This window comes from Lepeophtheirus salmonis, chromosome 7, assembly GCF_016086655.4.
Source record: "Lepeophtheirus salmonis chromosome 7, UVic_Lsal_1.4, whole genome shotgun sequence".
Taxonomy (NCBI): domain Eukaryota; kingdom Metazoa; phylum Arthropoda; class Copepoda; order Siphonostomatoida; family Caligidae; genus Lepeophtheirus; species Lepeophtheirus salmonis.
Window position 1 is genome coordinate 6,165,312 of NC_052137.2, and position 22,409 is coordinate 6,187,720.

The window sequence follows — 22,409 nt, forward strand, 5'->3', positions numbered from 1 at the left end:
ACAGTTGCCCCCCCCCAATAGGATAATATTAAAACCACCTCGACACGATTTTAAGTAATATAAAGTATATATGCATGTATATATAAACGTAGGTATAAAAAATATTATTAATTAAAGGATGGAGGTGGCGGTGGGGGTGGCGGAGTCACAATGCCTGCAACAGGACTTGGGTTTCCACCTCCTCCTCCACCGCCTGATTGACGAATCATCTCTGTGTACTTCTGTTTGTGTTTCCCCAACATCTCAGTAACAATAATAAGGGACTTGATTATCTAATAAATAAAGAAAAATAAAATTTGTAAAACAAGAAACTAGGATTGTATAAAATAGAAAAAGAAGCAAAATGCTATTCTATGCCACCTTAATATTGCCATATGCTTTGAGCTCCTCTAAATGTGTTTCACACAAGTGGTGAATGTTTGCCAAATCACGAGCAGGATCGCCCTTCACCCTCTCTTCATCGGGATAAGGTTTTTCTCTGACGCTCTGAAATGTAAAAATAAATACATATAAAATATAATATAACGATAGGAAGTTTAATAATAATTCTATAATTTATGAATCATATTTCAATATGTGTAAGACTATATACATATATATCTCTCTCCCTATGTGAATGAATCAAAAAGAACATTATAACATCAGAATAGCTCAATATTAATTGTGGGCCAATGTAGTATCGTTCTTGCAGAATATCGTAAGAGGTTGCGCGAATGCAACAATATAAAGAGGCAACTTTCGCCCTCATACGTAAATAGACTGCGTGCGAAGACTAGAAACGTCAAAAAGAGTAGAACAGGGTGTATGTCTAATGCAAACTTTCTTCTTAATTCTAAAACACAGGTATATTTGAAATAATAATGACAAATATAAGTGGGATGTCGTAATATTTGAAACGAATATAAGAAAAAGTAGTGTTTTTTTTTTACATAAAAAAACCACATGAGTTTCTGAAATCATTTAAGAAACATTAATATCCACTGATAATCCATATTTCAAGACATGAATAGCAGCGAATAGTATGTGTAAGAACAAAAAAATCAGCATATTCTGAAGATAAAGTACATAGATTATTTCATTACAACATCGTACTGCTTCAACTGGCACAGTATTTGCGAGAGGATTGACTTTTTTTTTTAAATACTATAAGCTAAAAATGATCCAAATAATCCATTTAAAATTATGTTTTTAGAGATAAAAAGCAACCTAATTCAGAAAAATACACAGAATACATATGTATAACAGTCTAGCCCATTTTAAATCAATAATATAATCTACAAGTCATACCGACAAATGATCAAGAAAAACGACCATTCTTTCTTTGTTTTTTATTATGAAAGGATTTACTACTTCCATATAGCATTCCTTAATACCAAATTCAACCAAATTAGCTAAATTTTGGAGGCACTTAGCAATCATAATTAAAGACCTATTTGCCGCTGGAGGAGGAGACTCTGAAAGACAAATTTATGGATGTTAAAATATCAATAATTTAATTTATGTCTCAACTTACCACTTAATAAATTAAAAAGCCGAGGGTTTAAAATTGCAGGACAAAGTAATCGAAGAAAAATGAATCCTGAAACTGCTCTTGTTTTCACAAACCTTTCATTGGGCCACTTTGCCATAACGGTTCGTTGAAGACAATAGCAAATATACCTAGCGTAAAAATTACAATATTATTAACAAACTATTAAGTATGTACATTTTAGTGGTCCAGTCTATGACCACAATTTAAAAAGATATCCTACAAGTTATGTTACTTATATGTCATAAGTGCATTTCATAATGGAAAAAAAGTGTAATATCTCAAAAATCTTTGTTAGTTTTAGAAATAAGCTCATTGTTAAAGGTACAATAACGTCATACGCCTACCAACATAATATACAAATCAAAAATAATTTAAGTAAAAATGTAATGAAAAACAAAGATGAATTGAATTTCAAAATAATAAGTTTCAAAAGGATAACAATAAATATTATAAACTATCTTTCAGACTGAACCAATAGAGCAGTGGTTCCCAAATCGGACTACTCGGAGCCCCCGTGTTCTACACTGCATCGTCAAAAACTCCAGGAGAGATGACATAGATAGTAAATAAAAAAATTGCTTGAGTATATTTCTAAGAATAAAAAAAGTTTCTGAGTAATCACTGGCATAGACTATATATTATTCCTACAGGTCAGCATTTTTCCATGCTCGTCTCTAGTAGTAACAGTAGGTTCATTATAATCTATAAAATATTTAAGTTTGCTTATGCAATAAAGCCAAAAAGTGTTAGTTAAGCTTACATACCTGAGTGTACGAGGACAGGCTTCTGAAGACATAAATATAGACTCAGTTATACCATCCAGAATTTGGAGCAAAAATTCAGCATTTGCACAGGCTTCACTTGATGACTCAATCTTATTGGGATTCAATTCACATGATTGGCGAGATTCAATAATTCTAGTTTAATAAAAATATGTGAATCTTAATACATTCATCAGAAGAGAAGTTGAAAACGGGTATTACCTATGAATTGTTGGAAATATTGCTGTATGTAAAAACTCAGTACATACACTTTTCATATATAAATCCATAAGACAAGTGGTTAAGCTTGCTCCTCTAAATAAAGTCGATGTTTCTTCTTCCTTTTCAACCTCCAGATGATTTAAAGAGGATAAAAGATCTGCTTCCTTCTTTTCAAAACGAAATATTCGCAATAAAGACGTTGCAAGTGGCATGCGTTCAGGATGACAAACTTCAGAAAGAGTACGCACAACATCCAGATTCGAGTCTAATATTAATTCCTTTAGAGGTGAGTACTCAGCTTCGGGCATTATGAGGTCATGCAGATATCTGAGTAAATAAAAAAATACACATCTGAGCCCGTTAATCGATAAGATAAATGGGAAATATTATATACTTAAACTTAAGCCGAAGACTTCCCCATTCTCCAATTGGAGTAACACCAGTTAAATTATGCCATTCCTCGGATTCATAATTATTTCCTAAGCCCTGTAAATCTAGAGTCATTTCAGCAACTTCGGTATCTTTGGTCCTCTTTCCTTTATTCATAACGGATATTGTAATAGTGATAACGTCCGGAGGAATATCTCTTTCAATTGAAAGTAAATAAATACATGAACATTTACAACAACTACTAATACTCACTCCAATTCGAATGTTTCGTCGAAAACAGGCTCTTGACTTGATTTAATTTTGGTTTTGGCAACTTTGACTTGATTGAGTGAAATGAGACAGTAAGGATTAGGTACGAGTTTATAAGGAAGACGATGAGCTTCACTAATAGTCAATTGTACAGAGCGTACATCACGCAGATTAGCAACTTTAGGAGCACGGGCCATTTGAGGAACACACATGGGTTTAAGTACTGAGATCCAGTCTTCATATTCACCAGCATCTTCTGCTGCAAGATATGATACTGTTGCGATACATGGTAGAGCTCTTTCCACTAATTGAAAGCAATAGCGTTTGTCAAAAAAGCTTTCGTGAACTTGATATAAATAAGCACAGCTCAAATCTATTAGGCCTTTGGGCTTTGTTCTCTGCAAACAATAATCAGATACTGTTTTTTACAATGTATTAATAAAGATGTCAAACCTTGGGATTTTCATAAAAATATAAATGCGAATCTGTTCCATCCTGTTTTACCACTATGTATTGTTGCTTCCACTTTCCGATTTTTTCTTTCTTTTTTAATAAATAACCTTGCATCTTCACTCCTTTTTGTTTCTTTGGATCCGCTTGTTCTCGACATTCTCGTAAGGTTGCATAAATCTTTTCTGCGGCAGATTCTTCAGGCTCTTCAGGTCTTGTAGGTAGTGTATCATTGTCATCATGTTCCTTTACATAGAAAATAATTGAATTAATTATTATATAGATATGGTCCATATATGTCTATATTCAAATTCCGTTTACGACTAACGCAGAAAAGTTGTCATGTTGTAAAAACAAATTACAATATCCCTTTATAGTCGCACATCTCAATCAATGTTTGAAAAAACGGCAAAGATTATATATTAAGTCTAGAAGGATTAAAATAAAGCCTTATTTTTTCTAACCTATAAAGAATATTATTTTTTTTGTCACCATATGGAAGAAAAAGGGAGAATAAGTAAGGAAATGTGGAACATATATTTTGAATCTATCCTTTCTGAAAAAGTAAAAAAATAAAAAAAATATTCAAGCTATACTTTTTCGGGGAAATTCTATTCAAACTTTACTTCGAGAATTTTCAAATGAGTAGGTTATGTTATTTTGAAATGTTCAGTATACACAGTATTTTATAATTTTTTACTATTCTTCATACTCTTATCATAATTAACAAGATACTAATCTTCTGAGTTACTAATGAACCCTTCCCCTTAAACCCCCATTTTAATAGTCATAATTCTAGAAAAAGATTTAATTTCTTACTACAATTTATTTTACCTATACCCTCAGCCCAATAAATCATTGTTTTATTATGGCAAGGGATCTTAATTTTCTTCAATTAAATACATGGATAGTAGCAGTCTATCAGGAGACAGAAGGACTAATACTCCAGGCCCACAACTTAAGTGTACCACTTTTTTTAAGGATAAATTTCCATAAAAATATATATTTTAAAGCTTGTTTAACAAAATTATAAATATTATTGTCTGTTCGTATTTGAGACATAGAAGTGAGAGTATCAGGCAGTCCACGATAAAATATAAGGGAAACAATAACGAAGTACACTCAATCCCGCCAATTTAACTAAATTTTAATCCTATCAACCGGATAATATTTACACATTGTTGCAACTTTTTAGTCACATTTGTTAGATTGAGTTGATTAATTTGTTTATCTCATGTACTGATATGTTACAAAAAAATATTTTTTTATCAAAAGCATCTAGCCTTCATAATTAAAAATTCCAAGTTTAAAACTATTCTAAGAGGGAAAATTCCTCAAATTTTGCAGACAAAATTTCCTTAACGTTTTCTACCTTTTTACTCCATAGAGTAACTTTAAAGAAAAAAAAATTATAGAACATTTTCACTGACGTCATAAATAGCATCATAATTGAAGAAGAAGCCATTTAGGGGCTCAAAGCTAATATTTTACTACATAAAATGTATAAATTCCCAATAAATCTTGTAACTTCATCAAATAGCTATAAATGAAACGACGCAGCACAGTAGACAACGCGGTGGATAAATTATTCTCTTGAACTCAATGTGCGTAGGTTCAATACTCGGTCGTTCCTAGAGAAGGAAATATACTTAGTGTATATGGACTTGAAATACAATCCATAGGTCAGATGAAGTAATTGTAATACTATACATGTTTACTTATACTTAATCAGTGCAACTCCATCTGATCAATTAAAGGAACAAAAAAATAGCTTAAAGAATAAAAAAGACTAACATTTGCATTGAATACTACTGGAAGCAATTGATAAACAGTGATATTTGAATTCAATCAAAGTAATATGTACAAAAAATCCCTAAAAAGGTCTAGATTCGAATCTTTTTTTTTTTTTTTTTTTTGATCGATTAGGGACACAAAAAAATAGGATAATTAGAGAAAAACATCTTATTCTTTCCATTGTAATAGTTAATTTTTATATAAAATATGGAAATAAGATTATATAACCTAATACATAATCTATAATAAAACTAAGCGATAGAGGGATATATTTTTGATAAGACAGTAGGGATCAACTCTCTTTATTTGCTAATCCCACTTTCATATCAAATAGTTGACTATTTTCCTTAATATTAGTTTTTTAAAAAAAGTATTTATTTTTATAAAACTGAATTGTTTAGGCCCTCAAAGTGGTTGACATCAATAATGTTGACGTCACGTGCAAACCCTCAATATGTTAGAAAAATGTCAATCAAAATGGATTTATGCAAAATAAGGAATAAGGCTTTATTTTAATATTTAGTGACTAAATAAATGTAAATGGCCTTTTTTCAAACTTTGATCCATATGTGCAACCTAAAGATGACTTATTTTGCATAGGTTATTTTTTTTACTGCATGACAACTTTTCCACACTAGTCGAAAACGAAATTCGATAAAAGGTAAAAAAAAGAAGAAAGAAGTCCTAATATACCTAGTCAACCGTTACTATTTACTCAACTTGCTCATGCAAATTTTGAGAGATTAAGAATCATTTTTTGTAAAGCGTCTTCCTCGAGGCCCCAGTCTGCTCCCCGATAGTCTTCCTGGACAATCTTGCGCGGAGTAGTGTTGTTATCTCAATACTCTTCTCGTATTGTGTGCTCATGGCGGCGACTAGGACAAAAACATTTCTTAGCAATCGACAGCTAATTATGAGTTCTATAACATGCTCATAGGAAAAAAAATACTCTTAAGCTCTCAAAAATTCGATAATAAAGATGAGTAAATAATAACCGTTGGCCCAGATTATGTTTAAACTCAGAAATATTTAAATTAATTAATTAAATTATACTTCATACCCTCTTAATGTAATGACCTAGAGTATGACCATCAACTATCTGTTCCGTCTTATAACGATTAATAACAGCCTCAAGGCAATCAAATGTACGCCCTCCCATTATATACCGAACTCCTTTCTTTTCGATACGAAATCTTTGAATTTGATTGTTGATATGAAAAAATAAAGAGTAGTCTCCAGGTGAGTTATCACTGGGCCGTACTAAATAACTTCCGGGTCCACCTAAAAATAAAACGTTTATTAATGAGCAAAATATTAACTATACAATTAAAAATTATAAAAACAACCTTTGACGAGTCTTCCGACAGCTTTTTCTTTGTCAAGATTAAGATGAAACCAGGGAAAAACTGCATTTGGATCAATGTTTTCATCTAGATCAGCCAAAAGCTCCCGAAAAACCAGTCCTTGATCACCAGATCGATGAGCTGTCACCCAAAGCCATCCATCTCCCAAATCATTATGAATAAAAAAAATGTCACCTTTTTGAAAACTAATATTTAAACAGAATTGATAAATATCAATATAACTATATTTATTAATTAGAATAATGGATATTACGTGAGCTCATCTGTATCTGGCATTTTGGTATAAGGCAGAATAGCTACCATTCGCTTCTTGTCATTAACAGGCTCAGGAGGAGGAACTGGATGAATGAGCCTTTCTCCTTTGAGTAAATCAGACTTATGCATATAATACCTTAAAAAGAGGAAAATGAAGTTGAAAACAGCATTGAAGCAAATTTACAAATTTATGTACTATAAGAATATTATAACTGAATAATCAATTGTAGTTGTTAATAAATAATCAAATTCGAACAAATTTCAAACTTTTTACTTTATATAAAATAACAATTTGTTTAACAATGTTATTTTGATAAAAGTAGACATTTTGTAAGAGTTGAAACTTGTATAAGGAAATTGCTCAAGTTGTACCCCAAAAATGAGATGAAGAATTTCTTTAGTCGTGATAAGGATAATCCAATGATTGAATACTCCTTAAATGGTCAATATATTAATTAATTGTATAATTTATGAGACTACGAATGAAAATTACTAATCGATAAGTAGTCTGTCCGTGACACATCATAAAGTTCAAATGTCCATAGTTATATTACTTGTAAATTCATAATTTTATTAGATCAAAATGAAAGAATAGCATCAATTAATAGTTGGCAATTAAAGTGACGTGATGTTGCAGTTAAATAAAGCTTAGAAATCGCAACTTTTACAGAACATTGATGAGTTCCATCATTTAATTATATTAAACGATCAAGAAAATCATCATAGACTTTTTTTAATTAAAAGTATCCTCACTTTGAATGTGCTAATTAACAAATGAATAAAAACTCAAAGTATCTCCTTCCTTGATTCCGGACGAATGAATGAATCAACATCAAGTATGTTTAGTAAATGGTTCGCTCAAGGAAGAAGAAGAGCCCTACCCAATGAGATCTTGAAGAGAATCATATTGTCGGCCACCGATGTAGAAGTCTCCACAAACCGCAGTGACACGAAAGTGATTGATGCCGGTACGACCGATGTAACTTAAAACATAGGACCCTGGTTTTCTATCAGACTCTCGCACCAAATAAGAGCCCGATCCCTCTGCACAACTTCGAAGGCGCTCCTCAGATCCTCCCCGATCCAGTCGACCGTGATACCATTCCTTTTCGGATGGAGCAAGAAGAACCCCTCCTTCATTACTAGTATTATTATTGTTATTCTGAGTGTTGTTATTAATCGGAGAGGTCGACATCCCTCCTCCGACCCTTTTAGTACATAAAGAAGATTCTTCCGAGTCGCTTGGAATCCCTGCTCCTTAGTTATATTATAATTTATAAATTATATTTATTAATATTATATTAAAATAATGTTACTTATTATAATATAATATGTAACAATAACACACACTCTCTCTCTGTCTTTCTGTTCTTCTCTTTCTTCCTCTCCCTCTCTCCCTCCCTCACTAGCGCTCTAGCTCAGCTCCCCCTCCTCCTCCTCCTCCCTCAATCACTCTTTCCTCTCACTCTCTTTCTCTCACTCAAGCTGCTCAAGGGGATCTTTTCTTCCTCAACATCCGCAGCCTTTTCTGTTTCTTAAGTTATTATTGTTTCACCTATCTTAGTTATTCCATCTTCTTTCTTCTGTTCACTTTATTTATTATATGAAGCACATTCTCTCTCTCTCTTTCTTTCTTTTTTTCTGAATAATATATTATATTATAAAAAATAACTTATCTTTTAAACTAGTTAAGTTAAAGTTAATTATTATTTTATTTTTTTATAACTAGTTAAATTAAAGTTTATTTCGATTTCTATGAAAATAAACTAGTTAAGTTAAACATAATTTCGAGCGTTTTTTAACAAGTTCAGTTTAACTTTAAGGGTAATTTAAGTTAAATCAACTCACTCAACCTTGGTTATGTTAAAATTAATTTTGATATTAAAAAATAACTATTTAAGTAAGTCCATTGAGAGATTTATCAAGGCTGCTTTTCAAAAAAAAATTATTCCGTCGGTCTCTGGCTGAAATTTTCTCCACTTCCAATTGAAGGATCAAGGAAAAAAATACAGATTCAAGTTAATTACTAAAGTGGAAGTCAAAGACAGATAAAATTTTAGATTTTTGAGCTCCTATCTAATTTTAAACTATACGTAAAATTATAAAAATGTCAGAGATAATATAAGAACGATATTTTCTACGACACTGAGAAATTTCTTTTTTATAGATTTGATGTTGAATTAACCATTTGAAAAGTTTAATGAAACAGATAGTGTCGACACAGTGTTTAACTTAATCATCGGAGAACAAACGGTTATTTAAAGACAGTTTTTAGTATTTTAACTTGCAAATAACAAAATAAATTCAGCTTTGACTAATTAACTTAATCAAGTTAAGTTAAAATTAAGATAATGCAGTTTAAAAAATTAACAAGTTAAGTTAAAAGTTGATTTTGATAAATTAAACATTAACTACTTAAGTTGAAGTTAGAATAATGCTGTTTAAATAATTAACTAGTTAAGTTAAAAGTTTATTAAATATCTAAGTTGCCCCATTTTGGGATATACACATGTTATATATTTTATTTCGAATCATTTTATTATGAACATACTAAGAATACTAACACAAACTCGCCAAATCCTCTTCCCAATTCCTTTTTTAATTCGTAGTTAATATATGAACTAGTGATGGGGCGATTCCGAAAAAATTCCAATACCGATTCTTTAGTATTTTAAATAATAGTGAAAAATACCTTTTTGCTATACATTTCTAAGAATTACAATTGATAAAATAAATCGCCACCTATATTTAATGTAGATAATATTGAGTGATGTGCCGCGAGCTGAATTTGATAATTTTCGAGTTTCTGAAAAAATAAATCCAGGAATTACGAGCTTTACTCGTTACTCGCTTGAATCATTGAAACTTGTAATTTAATTTTTTTTCCCAAGATTAACTTAAAAATTAGTTTAACTTATTTGAATCATGTTCATAAGCTTAATTCAACAGTTTATATAGTCTACTCATCAATATTTTACTACAGTCTGGTTATAACTTAAAACCAATATGGGTTTTGTGGCACTGATACTTATTAATATGAATGCAAATGATAATGTGTAGAAAAATAAATGTTTTTAGACGGCTAATGTTTATTTTTTACATATTCATTCTTAAAGAGGGAAATGTGATTTAAAATAATATTTATCGAATACGAATACATATTAAAACTTTAACCAGTAAATTCACTTCAAGTTGTAGTTACTATTTAAACAAAAAAGACAATGATAGTTACTAAAATAATACTCTGGTACAGAAATGCTACAGGTGCTAGAGGAATGGGGATTATGTTTAAGCTTAAATCCCAATCTCAAATGCATTAGTTGTTAGTAGATTGAAAATCAAATTGAACCATTCAAATTTATAAAATAACGACCCCTCCCTCATACATTTAAATGTATATTCATTTATCAATTATCATTCATCTATATTAATGCAGACAAGTTTGTCGTAATATGTCTATTAGTCTGAGGAGGACTTTTGAGTGTGTGCTTGATTAACTGCGTAATCTCGAGCAATGTCGAATACTCCTGCTAGTTTAAAAAAATCAAACATAGATTGATTTTCAAACGAACTGTCATTAAGTCATTGCACAAAAGTCAACAAGTTTCTACATAGTGGGAAAGCATAAATTCTAAATTTCAAAGAGAAAGGAAGTCAGTCTTGGAAGATTTACATGTTATAAATTATAATAGACTCGAAAAAGACAAAAACAGAGAATCTCAAGTAATACATAAGAGTCGGGATCGTAAATTAAACATTTTTTCCCCGATTCCAGAAAAAACACCCGATTCTCCGATTAATCGTCCCATCACTAATATGTGCGACTAATCGGTCCTTTGTTGAATTGTGAAAAATATCGGAACGATAAAAGAAAAGACTGAAGGGTAAGGGAAGACTTGTTAGGAAATCAGTCCCGGGACCGATCCAACATTAAAGGTTTTTTTTTATTCACTCCCAACATCGAAGGAAATGAATTTTTTGAAAAAACAGTTGGAAACTTGCTTTCTCTATTTTGTGTATTACCAACTGTTAATTATTATGGACGGATTAATTATTTAGATATTATCTTCATAGAGATATAAATATTGATAATGAAATATTCAATCAACATTTTATTTACAATATACAAATTGAATTGAAGTTTTTGATTTATATAAAAATCAAAGTTGGATTTTCTACGTTATCCGTCTTTTCAACTACTCCTAATCTAAATTTTTAAAATAGATCCATATCTTTTCAAATATAAGATATGAATGATGCTAGTATTTTGAAAATTTCGATTAAGAATATGCCTTTGATATGATATGATTTGAGATATGTCTTTTGGATTTTCAATGTTGAAATAATACATATATTAAAAATTACACATAATTAAATATTGCATTTTTATATTCATAATTATATTTCGCCGAATTTATTGCGTTACCCAAAAATCCCTTCTCATATATTTATATTAAAACATAATGTATTGTGCATACTCCTTCAAAAATCGATACTTAAATTCATCATATAAATTAACATGATAAAACTAATTGCTTTGCTAATTTTTTGTCATGGGATTATATAGAAATCTTTCTTGAAGATTATATGTCGTGAATGGGTCAAAACAATCAGTCTAAGTATCTTTTTTAATAGAGAATGAGCAATCTAAGAAATATATATTATCCTTAAGGTGGTGTGACTTTATGTAGCCTAGGCTAATATAAATATAGATCGCTTGAGGTCGCTGGTGGCTGTATCAATACGGTGCCTCGCTTTGACGTCTTATTTACAAACTAACATCTCATTAAACAACACTCATGACATATTGAAACATATACGTTCTTATTTTAGTATTAAAATTTTGATGACATGGTGGACATACACATAACACCACGGGACGTATAAATATAGGAGAGACAATGATGCATTAAAAATAACATAAATTGTACATACGGACTAAGAACCTGTCAATATATTTGTCCCTTCAAATTTTGTTAAACCCAAGTTTAATAGAAATACAAAGTTATACTGTCTATAACGCATGTATGAGTATGACCGATGTTGGACTTCCACCACGCTTTTAGGATTGACGTCATAGTAGACGAGTGATTGCGTGTTTTGTCAAAATCTGTTTTTCTTGACCAACAGTCGGTACGATAGATTAAATTGAAAATTCTAGCATTAGTAACATCATAGACTATGAATGGTTGCGTTTTTTGTCAAAATCTGCCTGTCTTGCCCAGCAGTCGGTACAACACATCAGATTGAAAATTCTAGAAAGCCCGATTTCATTACAGTCTAACCTGGTATTTCTATTAACCTTGGTTAAACCCACCCATGAGGTTTGGCAGCAGATCAGGTGCTTTTTTTTGTTAACTCAACAGTCATCACAGATCAAGGACTCAGGGGATTCACTTGAGTCCTTTAACCACAGATATTATTCAAAGATTATAATACTAATCTTATAATATTTTATATGACTTCAAAAGCAAGGTTGTGCCCTTATCGTTCTAGCGGTTCAAGAACTGGAACCGCAATATACTGCTTATCGGTCTCGGTTCTTGTGCTTTTGTTCCTTTAAAGAATATATAAAGAAAATATTATATATATTATAAAAAGTAAATTAGTTTTAATTAATAGGTCTATTTAATGTATTTATTTTTAGAAAAGACTAGATTAGTTTGTTATACGAGTTTTTTTAATACTAATTAAAGCTAGATATATAAAATTATACATACATTATTTAACGATGAAAGGGCCTCAATTTAGGCTCTATGTTATGAAATATATTTTACTCCACTAAATATTAAGATTATTGATACAAAATTTCGTTGCGCATTTCGCTTATTTGTTTTAAAATTACTGAAAAAAATATAGGTGACCGCCACAGGTTGTCAAACATATTTGAAAAATTTTATTGGAACCAAAAATGATCATTCAGTTAATCGTAATGTATCAAAATTGAAACCTAAAATTGGGGGATAAGACATAAATGTGTATCACTTTGTTAAATTTCACGTCGAAAGTTAAGACTAGAGATGTTGAACTATTAAAGGGAAAAAAATGAAAAATTGAATATCGTTCAAGTTTAAGTTTCGTTGAATGAGGAATCAAATAAATTCTATTTTAGAAAAAGGCATTTATTATTTTTTTTTTTTAAATAATTTTTATATATTTTATAATGAAAATATGAAATTCCTATATCTGCGGATCAAATAGAATAGCTTAGAAGAACAGTATTCGAAAAAACTTTATTGGATTAACATTTCTAGTTAAAGCCATACAAGGTCATAGTGATTGAAAAAATAAAAACTAACAAACTTTCTTGGTCTCCCTTATTTCTGAAAATGTGGAATGCGTTGCGTATCCAAAACGGGTGTGGAATTAAGGATTGATTATTAAAAAAAGATATCTAAAAATCCTCTTTCCCCCGATAAAAGACAGTTCAAAATTGCTATTTTCGTATGAGAGAATGATTGACACAACTTAGGCAAGTTTTAGAAGCCGAACATTGAAATAATGATTTATAGTCATATAAAAATATGATCCTGGTGGTATGTAAGAATAAAATAAACCAAAATTGAACGTGGTAATCCTGACAATTTGAAAAATGTTTGGGAGTAGAAAAGCTTGGCTCTCATGACGTTTCATTAAATTAGAGATGCAATCAGCTTTGAGAGGAAGGAAATAAACACAAAGCCCACTCCTTATATAGTAAGAACATAGAGACTAGAATGACTTTGATTGTCGATCCTAAATTCTATTCCGAGTCCAAGAAGGACTTAAACTTATAATTAACTTCCGGGCAAACCCTCATTGTTACTCTCCGTCTTTTATGAGCACATGCACTAGTTATTACTTTTTACATAGATATTTCCTTCTCAAAACTTAAATAATAAGGATAATTGCTTTGGAAAATAAAAAATGAATTCCAAACAAGCATTGCCCGCTTTATAAATCCTATTTTATACAACTCTAACCATAATCAAATAATAAAGAGTTGAAAATGTGGATTTAAATACTGGCAGCTTTCGCGTAAGAGAAGGCTGGAGCCGAGTCGAGCTGCCTGCCCTACATTTGAGCTATAAAAAAAGAAGAGAGTGACGTCATTGGGAGATGAAAAAAAATCATTTATTGACTATTATTTTTTTAATTGTCTTTGGGAGAAGTTGTGTTGAGTTGATCCAATGCAATTGGCTGGAGAGTGGAGCAGTTCGTAGTACTGAGTGACTGGAATCATTGGATCCGTGTCCCGTCTTTTCTTTGAGTTTGGCCTTCCTCATGGGTAGTCGATCAATAGAGCGAAGTCCAGAGCGTCGTCATCATCATCACCATCGACGACGACATCGTCATGGCAGTCATTCCTCCTCCAAAACCAAGCGGCATTATAAAAAGAAACGGCATCGAGAGTCCAAGAAACGACGCCGCTCCTCCAGTTCAGATTATTATCGTTCCTCGCAGCAAGAAGAGCCTTCCTCCTCTTCCTCTTCCACCTCTTCGGGGGAGGAGGAGGCTGCACGCTCTTCACGTAGCAGGAACAAGAAAAATGGGGAAATTGAACGTTTGGCAGAGATTGAGCGACAAAAGTAAATGCTCCAGGCTTCAGAGTTGATCCTCGTGTTAGTTGCTTACTCTCCAAAAAGTCAACTCTATTATGTTAGAGGAAATGTCTCAAATCTCTTTCTATTGCACAAAGACATCTCTTTTTCATTTGGATTAATCGAATGATTCTAAAACAGTCGAAATTACTCCGTAGAATGACTTACATATTCCTGTATAATATGTATCTATATTGGCTTCAAAACAGTCTTATACACAAGTCAAAATGTATTTTTCCCCTAAAACCATTAAACTATATCAATGAAATTGAATTTGTCCAACATGTGGCCCCTATATATTTTGGAGTCCTCAAAAGAGGACAATATATTTTTATTAGTAATATCCAAATGATGCACTGTACTATTTCATTGCATTATTATAAGGCTAATTAATGGTAACTTTTGAAGTAGAGCGGGCCCACATAAATGAACTCAGAGTTGAAATAGACTACATCAGTTAATTCAATACAATTGATACTGTATTCTTCTCAGCAATGAAATCATTTTAAAGAGACTATTTGCTAAGAAACACGAGGGTTAATGAGTTTCTATTTGACTTGACTAAAATGTAATTCCCTATTATTTTAAGGCGCCAGAAAGAGCAAGAACAAAAAAATATCGAAGAAGAAGCAAATCGACGCATTGAAGAATTAGTTGCAAAAAGAGTGGAAGAAGAATTAGAAAGACGCAAGGATGAAATCGAGACGGAAGTCTTGAGAAGAGTGGAAGAAGCCAAAAAAGTCATGGAGCAGCAAATGTTGGAAGAAATGGAAAGACGAAAACAAGAGCAGCTTGAAGAAGCAAAACGACGAGAGGTAATTGTCTATTTTTATTATTTATGTGAGATCCTCAAATTTCATTATTAGAAAAATAGATGGTTCTAGTGAAGATATTTTACTTCAACTTTTACGGGTAAAAAAAGAACCGAGGTTTGACTTAAAACAAATATTTATTTATTTTTTTCATTGTGTACTGATATGTTAAAAACTGTACTTTTATTTTTTTTTATGTACGTGATCATTATAATTATTAAAAAATAACTTAATTTATAATATATATAAACGTAACATAATTTTTAACAGTTTGGTATATTTTTTACACCTAGAAAATCTCTTTATGTACTCGAAATTAATTTATTATTTTACATTCCTACAGCCTTTTTGCATTGTTGAGAAAAATGTGTTCTTAAATACATATTGTCATTTGATTTTCTATTATTATTGTTGTTGTTCAATTCGTCAACAATTTTAACGTTTTTTGTAATTATTTTTTTATTTCTTACTTAAATCTAACTTTTATTTTATTTTTAGCAATATTGAAAGAGTGATGATAAATTTATTCAAGGAATAATCTATACACGAATTCTTTTTTTTTTTTTTCTTAGCTCAATACAGCTAGGACGATAGTAAATGTGTGATAGTTTGATTGGCCTATTGTCCTTACAAATAGGTCTCGCCATGCCTGTGAGGTGGTTTGTTTATTTGTTCAATTTCAACCAAAATTAAACAATAACGCCGTTTAAACTTCATTTATTTATATATTAAGGCGAAATATCCTCGAGACAAAATTACCAGACACCATATATGATAATTAATTATTCATGCAACAATACTACGTAGTTATGATTCCCATTCATGTTACATGAATTTTAAAAGATAAAATATTTAATTATTCGTCACAAATTGCAATGATTAAGTGTTGATTAATTAATAGTTCATTCATTTTGTTATAAGGATGCTTTAACAGTTGGATGAAACCGCATTTAGAACAAAAATCATGACAACAGTCTATTAATTAGAAAGAGATAAAATGTTTAAACAAAAGAACCCAATAAATGATAGAAATTTAAGTGACAATGCAAATAAATTAATCGTTTATGCCTATCATATGTGTTACTATGTATCTGTTCAAGTCCTGATTGGCACTCCTCTATCCTAATGTTGTCTCTGACCTTATAATTATCAAGATATGTTTGTCATTGGAGTAGTCTGGTAGATAATTACATAGTATTGCAGAATGAATCATCATCGAATATACTTATTATTGTTTTACGACATGATAGTTATTCGGCAAAGTGTCCTAGAATCATTTTGCAAAGTATTATAGTAATTAGACAAAACAAAAATCGTGTTTGAATGTCTTAAGCAATTAAAATATTTATTTTGAGTAATTATAATAATAATTAATTAATAAAGTTATTTTAATTTCTGAAGACATTCATTACACAATTGCTGTTTTAATTCAATTCTCCTTCTTTTATACAATTCTACTAATAGAAAAATAAAATGGCTCTTAGTTGGTCAAAAAAAAGAAGAGTTCCATGTATTGATTATTTCTTGATTTATTACAGCTCAAAAAAAAAATGTATTAAGCAATAACTTCTACCCACCCTTTACTTTTTGTATGCAACCCTCATGATTATTGAATTGAAGACAATTAATAGCGTAACATAATTGTGTGTGAAACCTATTATTTCAATGGACTCATTTACAATTTTGACTCAGGCGTAGTTTGAATGCTTTTCTCATAATTTCCCTCGTGATATTTCGTTGAGCCCCTTAAATCCAGGAATTATTTGTTGATCTTCGTGAGAGAAAAAATAAGACAAAAGTAGTTATGAATCAAAGAATCGCGATGGTTATCTTCATGAATACACAATTTCTCTCTTCGGACAGGTATTTTATTGAATTAAAAAAAATATGTGTTAGCACTATCTGAATATCTTATGATGATGTGTCTGAGAAAAAAAAAGGTAAAAATTTATTTTGACTTTCATGTCCTTAAAAAAAACCAATTTATTATTTATTAATGTTAAAGTTTGAAGGATATGATAATTTTTAAAATTTGGAAGTAAATTGATCATGGGCATGAGTCCTTGTATATCTAAATATTATCATATCCTAGTTATATCAAGATGAATTATTTCTTGAATATCTCTCCCATGCTATCATCATGCTATTATCACAAGGAGGATATAGATGAGTATTCCTGTAGCGGAGGAAAGAAGCGATTATGGGAGGAGATTTTAGAACTTGATGGTTATTAATATATGTTTTATTACTTTTTAGGAAGAAGAAAAGATCCGTAGGGCTGAAGCGGAGCGAATTATGGAAGAAAATCAAAAGAAAATTGAAGAACAACAAAAGAAAATGGTAAGCCATAATGATGTTAAACTATTCTACCAGGATGTCCAGATCATTTGTGAAAATCTTTAATAGCTTTATAACGAACGAACTAAATGAGAGTAGAACCATATTTTTTTATTTTTTGAAAGCTACTTTTAATTAAATTCAATTATTTATAATGAAATCTGCTTCTCTTTATAACCACACGGCGGTGGAAGCTTTGGCAGGCTCAGGTGACATCGTACAGATCCAGCTTTGCTACTGTACGTGCTCTGGTTTTGCAGTTTTAATTTACATTCCCTGGATAGATGGTCTAGTCCAAGGAATAAATTACACCTTTTCACAAGACCAAAATGTGCTAAATGTCTTGTCCACAAAATATCCTCAATGATTTTTGGCCTGCAAATAGCCTTGATAAGTCCATTACCCGGACAATGGCAGAGCAGGATCCGCAAGAGGGGGCGCTCAGTGGCTGAGATTATCAAGATGGATGGATCTTATTCTGAATAATTGAATTTCTAAAATGTAGCTTTCAAATAATAAAAACAAACATGGTTCTACCCTATCAAATTTGTTCATTATAAGCCTCTAAAGATTTTCTCAATTTATCTGCACAAACCCGTACTGTTAAATTCGAGTCAAAGTTTTTGAGATTGTGAGACTGTGCGGGTTCTCCTTTAAAATACAATTTTAACTCTTCTTTTGATAAGAAAAGAGCGGGTTCACTCTAAAATGATGTTAGTAAAAAGGTTACGGATAAAATCGTTGAGGTAATATCGTAGTGTACATTATCATTGTAAGACGAAATTGTTTGTGATAATATCATTCCTAAGATGTATGCCACGATTGTACAACGCAACGATTTTGTTCGCAACTTTTTTTACAAGACACCGAGGGAGTGTTTGTAGTTTTTTACTGTCTTATGGAGTAGTTCCGTGTTGACTTGAGTCGAGTAGTTAAGGATTCAATTGATTAACTAGCTACAAATCCCATTGCCTATTTATAAATTTATATTCAATGAAATACTCCCAGTGTTTACTTTGGGCATCATGTATCAACTTTTCATGTACTATTGCGGTAAATATTTTTTGTTTTGCTATAATATCTTGCCATTTGTTATACAAAAGTGTCGTAATAAATTGCGTCATAATTGAAGGAGACGCCATTTTGGGGGCTCAAAGTTGATATTTTTACTACATAAAATGAACAAATTTACCCCCCCCCCCCGAAAAAAAAGAAGTAATTTTTCCTTTTACTATAAAAAAAAATTTGTCTTTCAGTCAAATTATGTAACAGAGCAAAAAATTTTAATATTTGAATTTTCTTCCTAGACATAATTTTTTGTGAATAACTGAATTTTGGAAATTTCAGAAAAATTTAATTTTCAAATTTTTTTTTCGAGAAAAATTTTATTTTTGTAAAAATTATAAAAACCAAATATATTTATATACAAATATAATCCTGTGGACGCCCCTGGATAAATAATTCAATTTGATTTTAGGCGGCAGTTTTACGCTCTACCGAGTGCCCATTTTAGTTAGAAATTGTGATTCTTAGAAAATAATTTAGAAATGTCTTCACAAAACTCAAAACATTGGATGAGGTTTCATTCAAACCGAATCAATAAAATATGAAGTTGACGGGATTTTTTGGAATTTAAATATCGACTCAGCATTTGAGTCGAGTCGAAAGATAATTCATTGAATCCAACACACCTCAATTACATTTTCCACTAGACACAACGTTTCTAATATTATTATTATTACTTTAGGCGGAAGAAAGGTTAAAAATGATTGAAGATCAAATGAAAATAGAAGAGGAGAAACAAAGGTTAAGACGTAAAGAAGAGAAACGAATGAGGGAAGAGCAAAAAAAGATACTGGGTAAAGGGAACGCACGTCCTAAATTATCTTTTGGGTTTACGAGCAAAGATAATTCTTGATAATGGTTTTGTTACTATTTTTAAAATTTCCCTTATTATTAAAAACTTTTCATATTACTTGATTTACGTTACTTTTAAGTTTCAGGATATTATTTCTATTATTAAATCTATATAATCGCATATTTATTTATCTGTCTTCGAATATTTTATCTTCAGCTATTGTGACCCCTTCATTTTCTATAAAAAGATAATAAATTGAGATCTGATTTATAAGTAGAGGCTGGGGATTTTTTTAATTTATTAAAGACCATGCTCATTTTTGAGTCGATGGAGATTGAGTAATTGAGAGGAGGTACTGATGTGTATAAGATCTTAGTTCCAACGAGCCTTCTGGTGAGGAAAAAGTTGACCATGTCACCCTCCTCAGAAATTTTATAACTTAGTTCATAGGGCTGTGGTTCCCAAAATGGAGTTCATATGACACAACGGAGGGGTCGAGAAAGGATTTCCAAAAGAGAAGACTATAATTTAAATTGACATTACTTTGAGTGGCATCAAAACTTAAATAATGATGAATGCCATATTTTTTATAAGTCTTTTTTGGATATTTTAAAAAAGTATTTCCTATAAGGTCGAACTCCAAAGAAACATAACTTGATACTCCCCTATAAACAACAGCTATTCCTCTGTCGTCTGATATGGAGGATGCGTTTATCAAACTTTCATATGACAAACACTAAATACAGATTTTGATTCTAAAATACTTGACGAATTCTGGATTTTTGTGATGAATTAAGTGATCCATTAAGGCAGTTTTAGATGCGCATATCCACAGCCTGTAATGTTATTTGCTTGTGAGTCTCAATTTTGACTTTATTTACTGCAATAAAGAGAATCAATAGCATAGAAATGATTCCAAGTAGTACATATATCGCTGATTTTAAATTTACAACATATTTGATTAGTTCGTCGGTGTATTTCTTATATTTTTCAATATATCTAGAATTAAAATCTTCATTTTTGATCAATATAATTAAATAACTTAAATTATTTACCTGAACTTTATAGGGTTGATTTGGCCTTTAACTCATTTATTTACGTAAAATACACTCCAAATTTTAGTTTAGGAACCACTGTCATTGGGATTTTATTCAATTTTACGCTTTATTTAATTTTTGTTTGTGCTGTTATATAGGAAATATTGGCCTAAAACGGTTCTATCGGTCTCGGTATTGATTCTTTCATTTCAACGGTTTCATTGACTTCTGTAAGATTCATTTTTTTAAGTACCAAATTATTGAAATTATGTAAAAGGGATATATAACATATTAGGGACGAGAGAAGTAGGATAATTGGAGAAAAATATCTTATTATTTCCATCGTAATAGATTGTCTAATATGGAAATTAGATTGTACAACGATGTAATAACATATTTATAGTATTTATTAGGGTCGGATGTATAATAAAACTAGGCAATAGAGGTGTCTATAAGAAATTTATAGACAGTAAAGTTTAAATCATTTTATTTGTTGGTCCTATTTTGACATCCAATGTGCATATATATGAGTAAATCCTATTGCATATTTTAATTTAATTTAAAATAGTTGGTTTTCCTAGAAAAAAAGCATATAAGAAACAGTTTTATCTGCCGAACTTAATTTTGACAGTCAGGACTAGACGAAATATATTTGTCAGCGAATATATATTTTTTTTCATAACAATGACAATATTTTTTTGAATATTGGCTCGTTCGACTAAAATAAAACTTTCTCTTTTTGACGTAATAAAGACGAGAGGAAATATGACAATTTGAAAAAATTAAGAACAAAATTATTAGTGGACAAGTCCTTTGTTAAAAAAAAAGGAACAAGGAATTAATTTTTTATTTCATAAATAAAATTATTTTTTTTCTCTTCTTAATGGGATTACATATATCTACATAGGGATTGTAACTACATTGATAGACGAAACGAATTCAAAAATTAATAATGAAATTAACATTGTTTGACAAAGTCTTGGATCTTAAATTGCAAATAATAATTATTTTGAAGAGCCTATGGGCATTGTTTGAGAGATCGAAGAGATGGTCGGCTCTGGAGTAAATCTGATTATTGGATTTTGAAAAATTCCAAGATTACGAAGCTTGCTTGGGTTAATTTGCTAGTAAACGAAAGTATACGGTGAGCAATAATGAATTAAAAAATATCTAGGCTCTATAGTATATTTTATAGTATAATTAACGAAATTCTTCGAGGAAATGCTTTCAATATTCATTAATGAGAGTATGTATTTGTTTTTGTTTCGAACGGAATTTAATGTTCTCGTCTCACCAGCTTTTCTCATACATTATCAGACTTCACATTCAAAGGAAGTTCTCTCTAGATTTTCTGTAACCCCAAATGCCCCTGAGTGATGCACAGGCTGAGCTTCAGCACAAGGACTTGACTGTGTATTTAGAACAAAAATCACATCTTTCTTCACTTATTAGTTAAGTTTATTGACACTTAAATTGTCATATTTCTTACTAAACAATTGTCCCCATTCCAGGGATTTTTAAGTCTCACGCAATAGGTTAGAAACTCAAACAAATCCGCCCTTCCATTCCACACATAGTTTTTCAAACATAAAAAAACTAACATTGAATTTGATCATATGTTATATTTTGGAAATTGAAATTCATCGTAACAGATCCTTGTTGTAGGTTCTGTCATAAGTTGTTTTATAAATTGTGGGGAAATATAAGGTTCTATTTAAAAACGATACACAAAGCTTAAAAATAATTTAGTGTGTAATTTCATCATGAAA

The 22,409-nt window shown here is 30.7% G+C and overlaps 2 protein-coding genes across 4 annotated transcripts; one reads left to right on the plus strand and one right to left on the minus strand.

Moving 5' to 3' along the window:
• Window positions 1–48: 48 nt before the first annotated feature.
• vap (RAS p21 protein activator vap) lies at window positions 49–9,697 on the minus strand. Of its 3 annotated transcripts, none has more exons than XM_071890036.1 (14): window positions 8,367–8,462; window positions 7,898–8,273; window positions 7,015–7,152; window positions 6,744–6,946; window positions 6,458–6,678; window positions 3,607–3,849; window positions 3,157–3,551; window positions 2,909–3,100; window positions 2,515–2,841; window positions 2,296–2,448; window positions 1,514–1,659; window positions 1,288–1,454; window positions 361–486; window positions 49–272 (listed from the first exon to the last, which is right to left on the minus strand). In XM_071890036.1, the coding sequence occupies exons 2-14, from the start codon at window positions 8,209–8,211 to the stop codon at window positions 108–110; spliced, it is 2,790 nt and encodes a 929-aa protein (XP_071746137.1). In that variant the 5' UTR covers window positions 8,212–8,273; window positions 8,367–8,462; the 3' UTR covers window positions 49–107. The 3 variants fall into 3 exon arrangements, with proteins under 3 accessions (XP_071746137.1, XP_040572740.1, XP_040572741.1); XM_040716806.2 differs by having other exon boundaries at window positions 8,333–8,406; XM_040716807.2 differs by lacking the exons at window positions 7,898–8,273; window positions 8,367–8,462 and adding an exon at window positions 9,581–9,697.
• A 3,743-nt stretch (window positions 9,698–13,440) lies between these two features.
• On the plus strand, window positions 13,441–19,879 carry LOC121121332 (arginine and glutamate-rich protein 1). The gene is made up of 4 exons (XM_040716218.2): window positions 13,441–14,584; window positions 15,186–15,411; window positions 17,665–17,748; window positions 19,493–19,879. Exons 1-4 carry the CDS (start codon window positions 14,280–14,282, stop codon window positions 19,661–19,663), a joined length of 786 nt encoding a protein of 261 aa, XP_040572152.1. The 5' UTR covers window positions 13,441–14,279; the 3' UTR covers window positions 19,664–19,879.
• The last annotated feature ends 2,530 nt before the right edge of the window (window positions 19,880–22,409 follow it).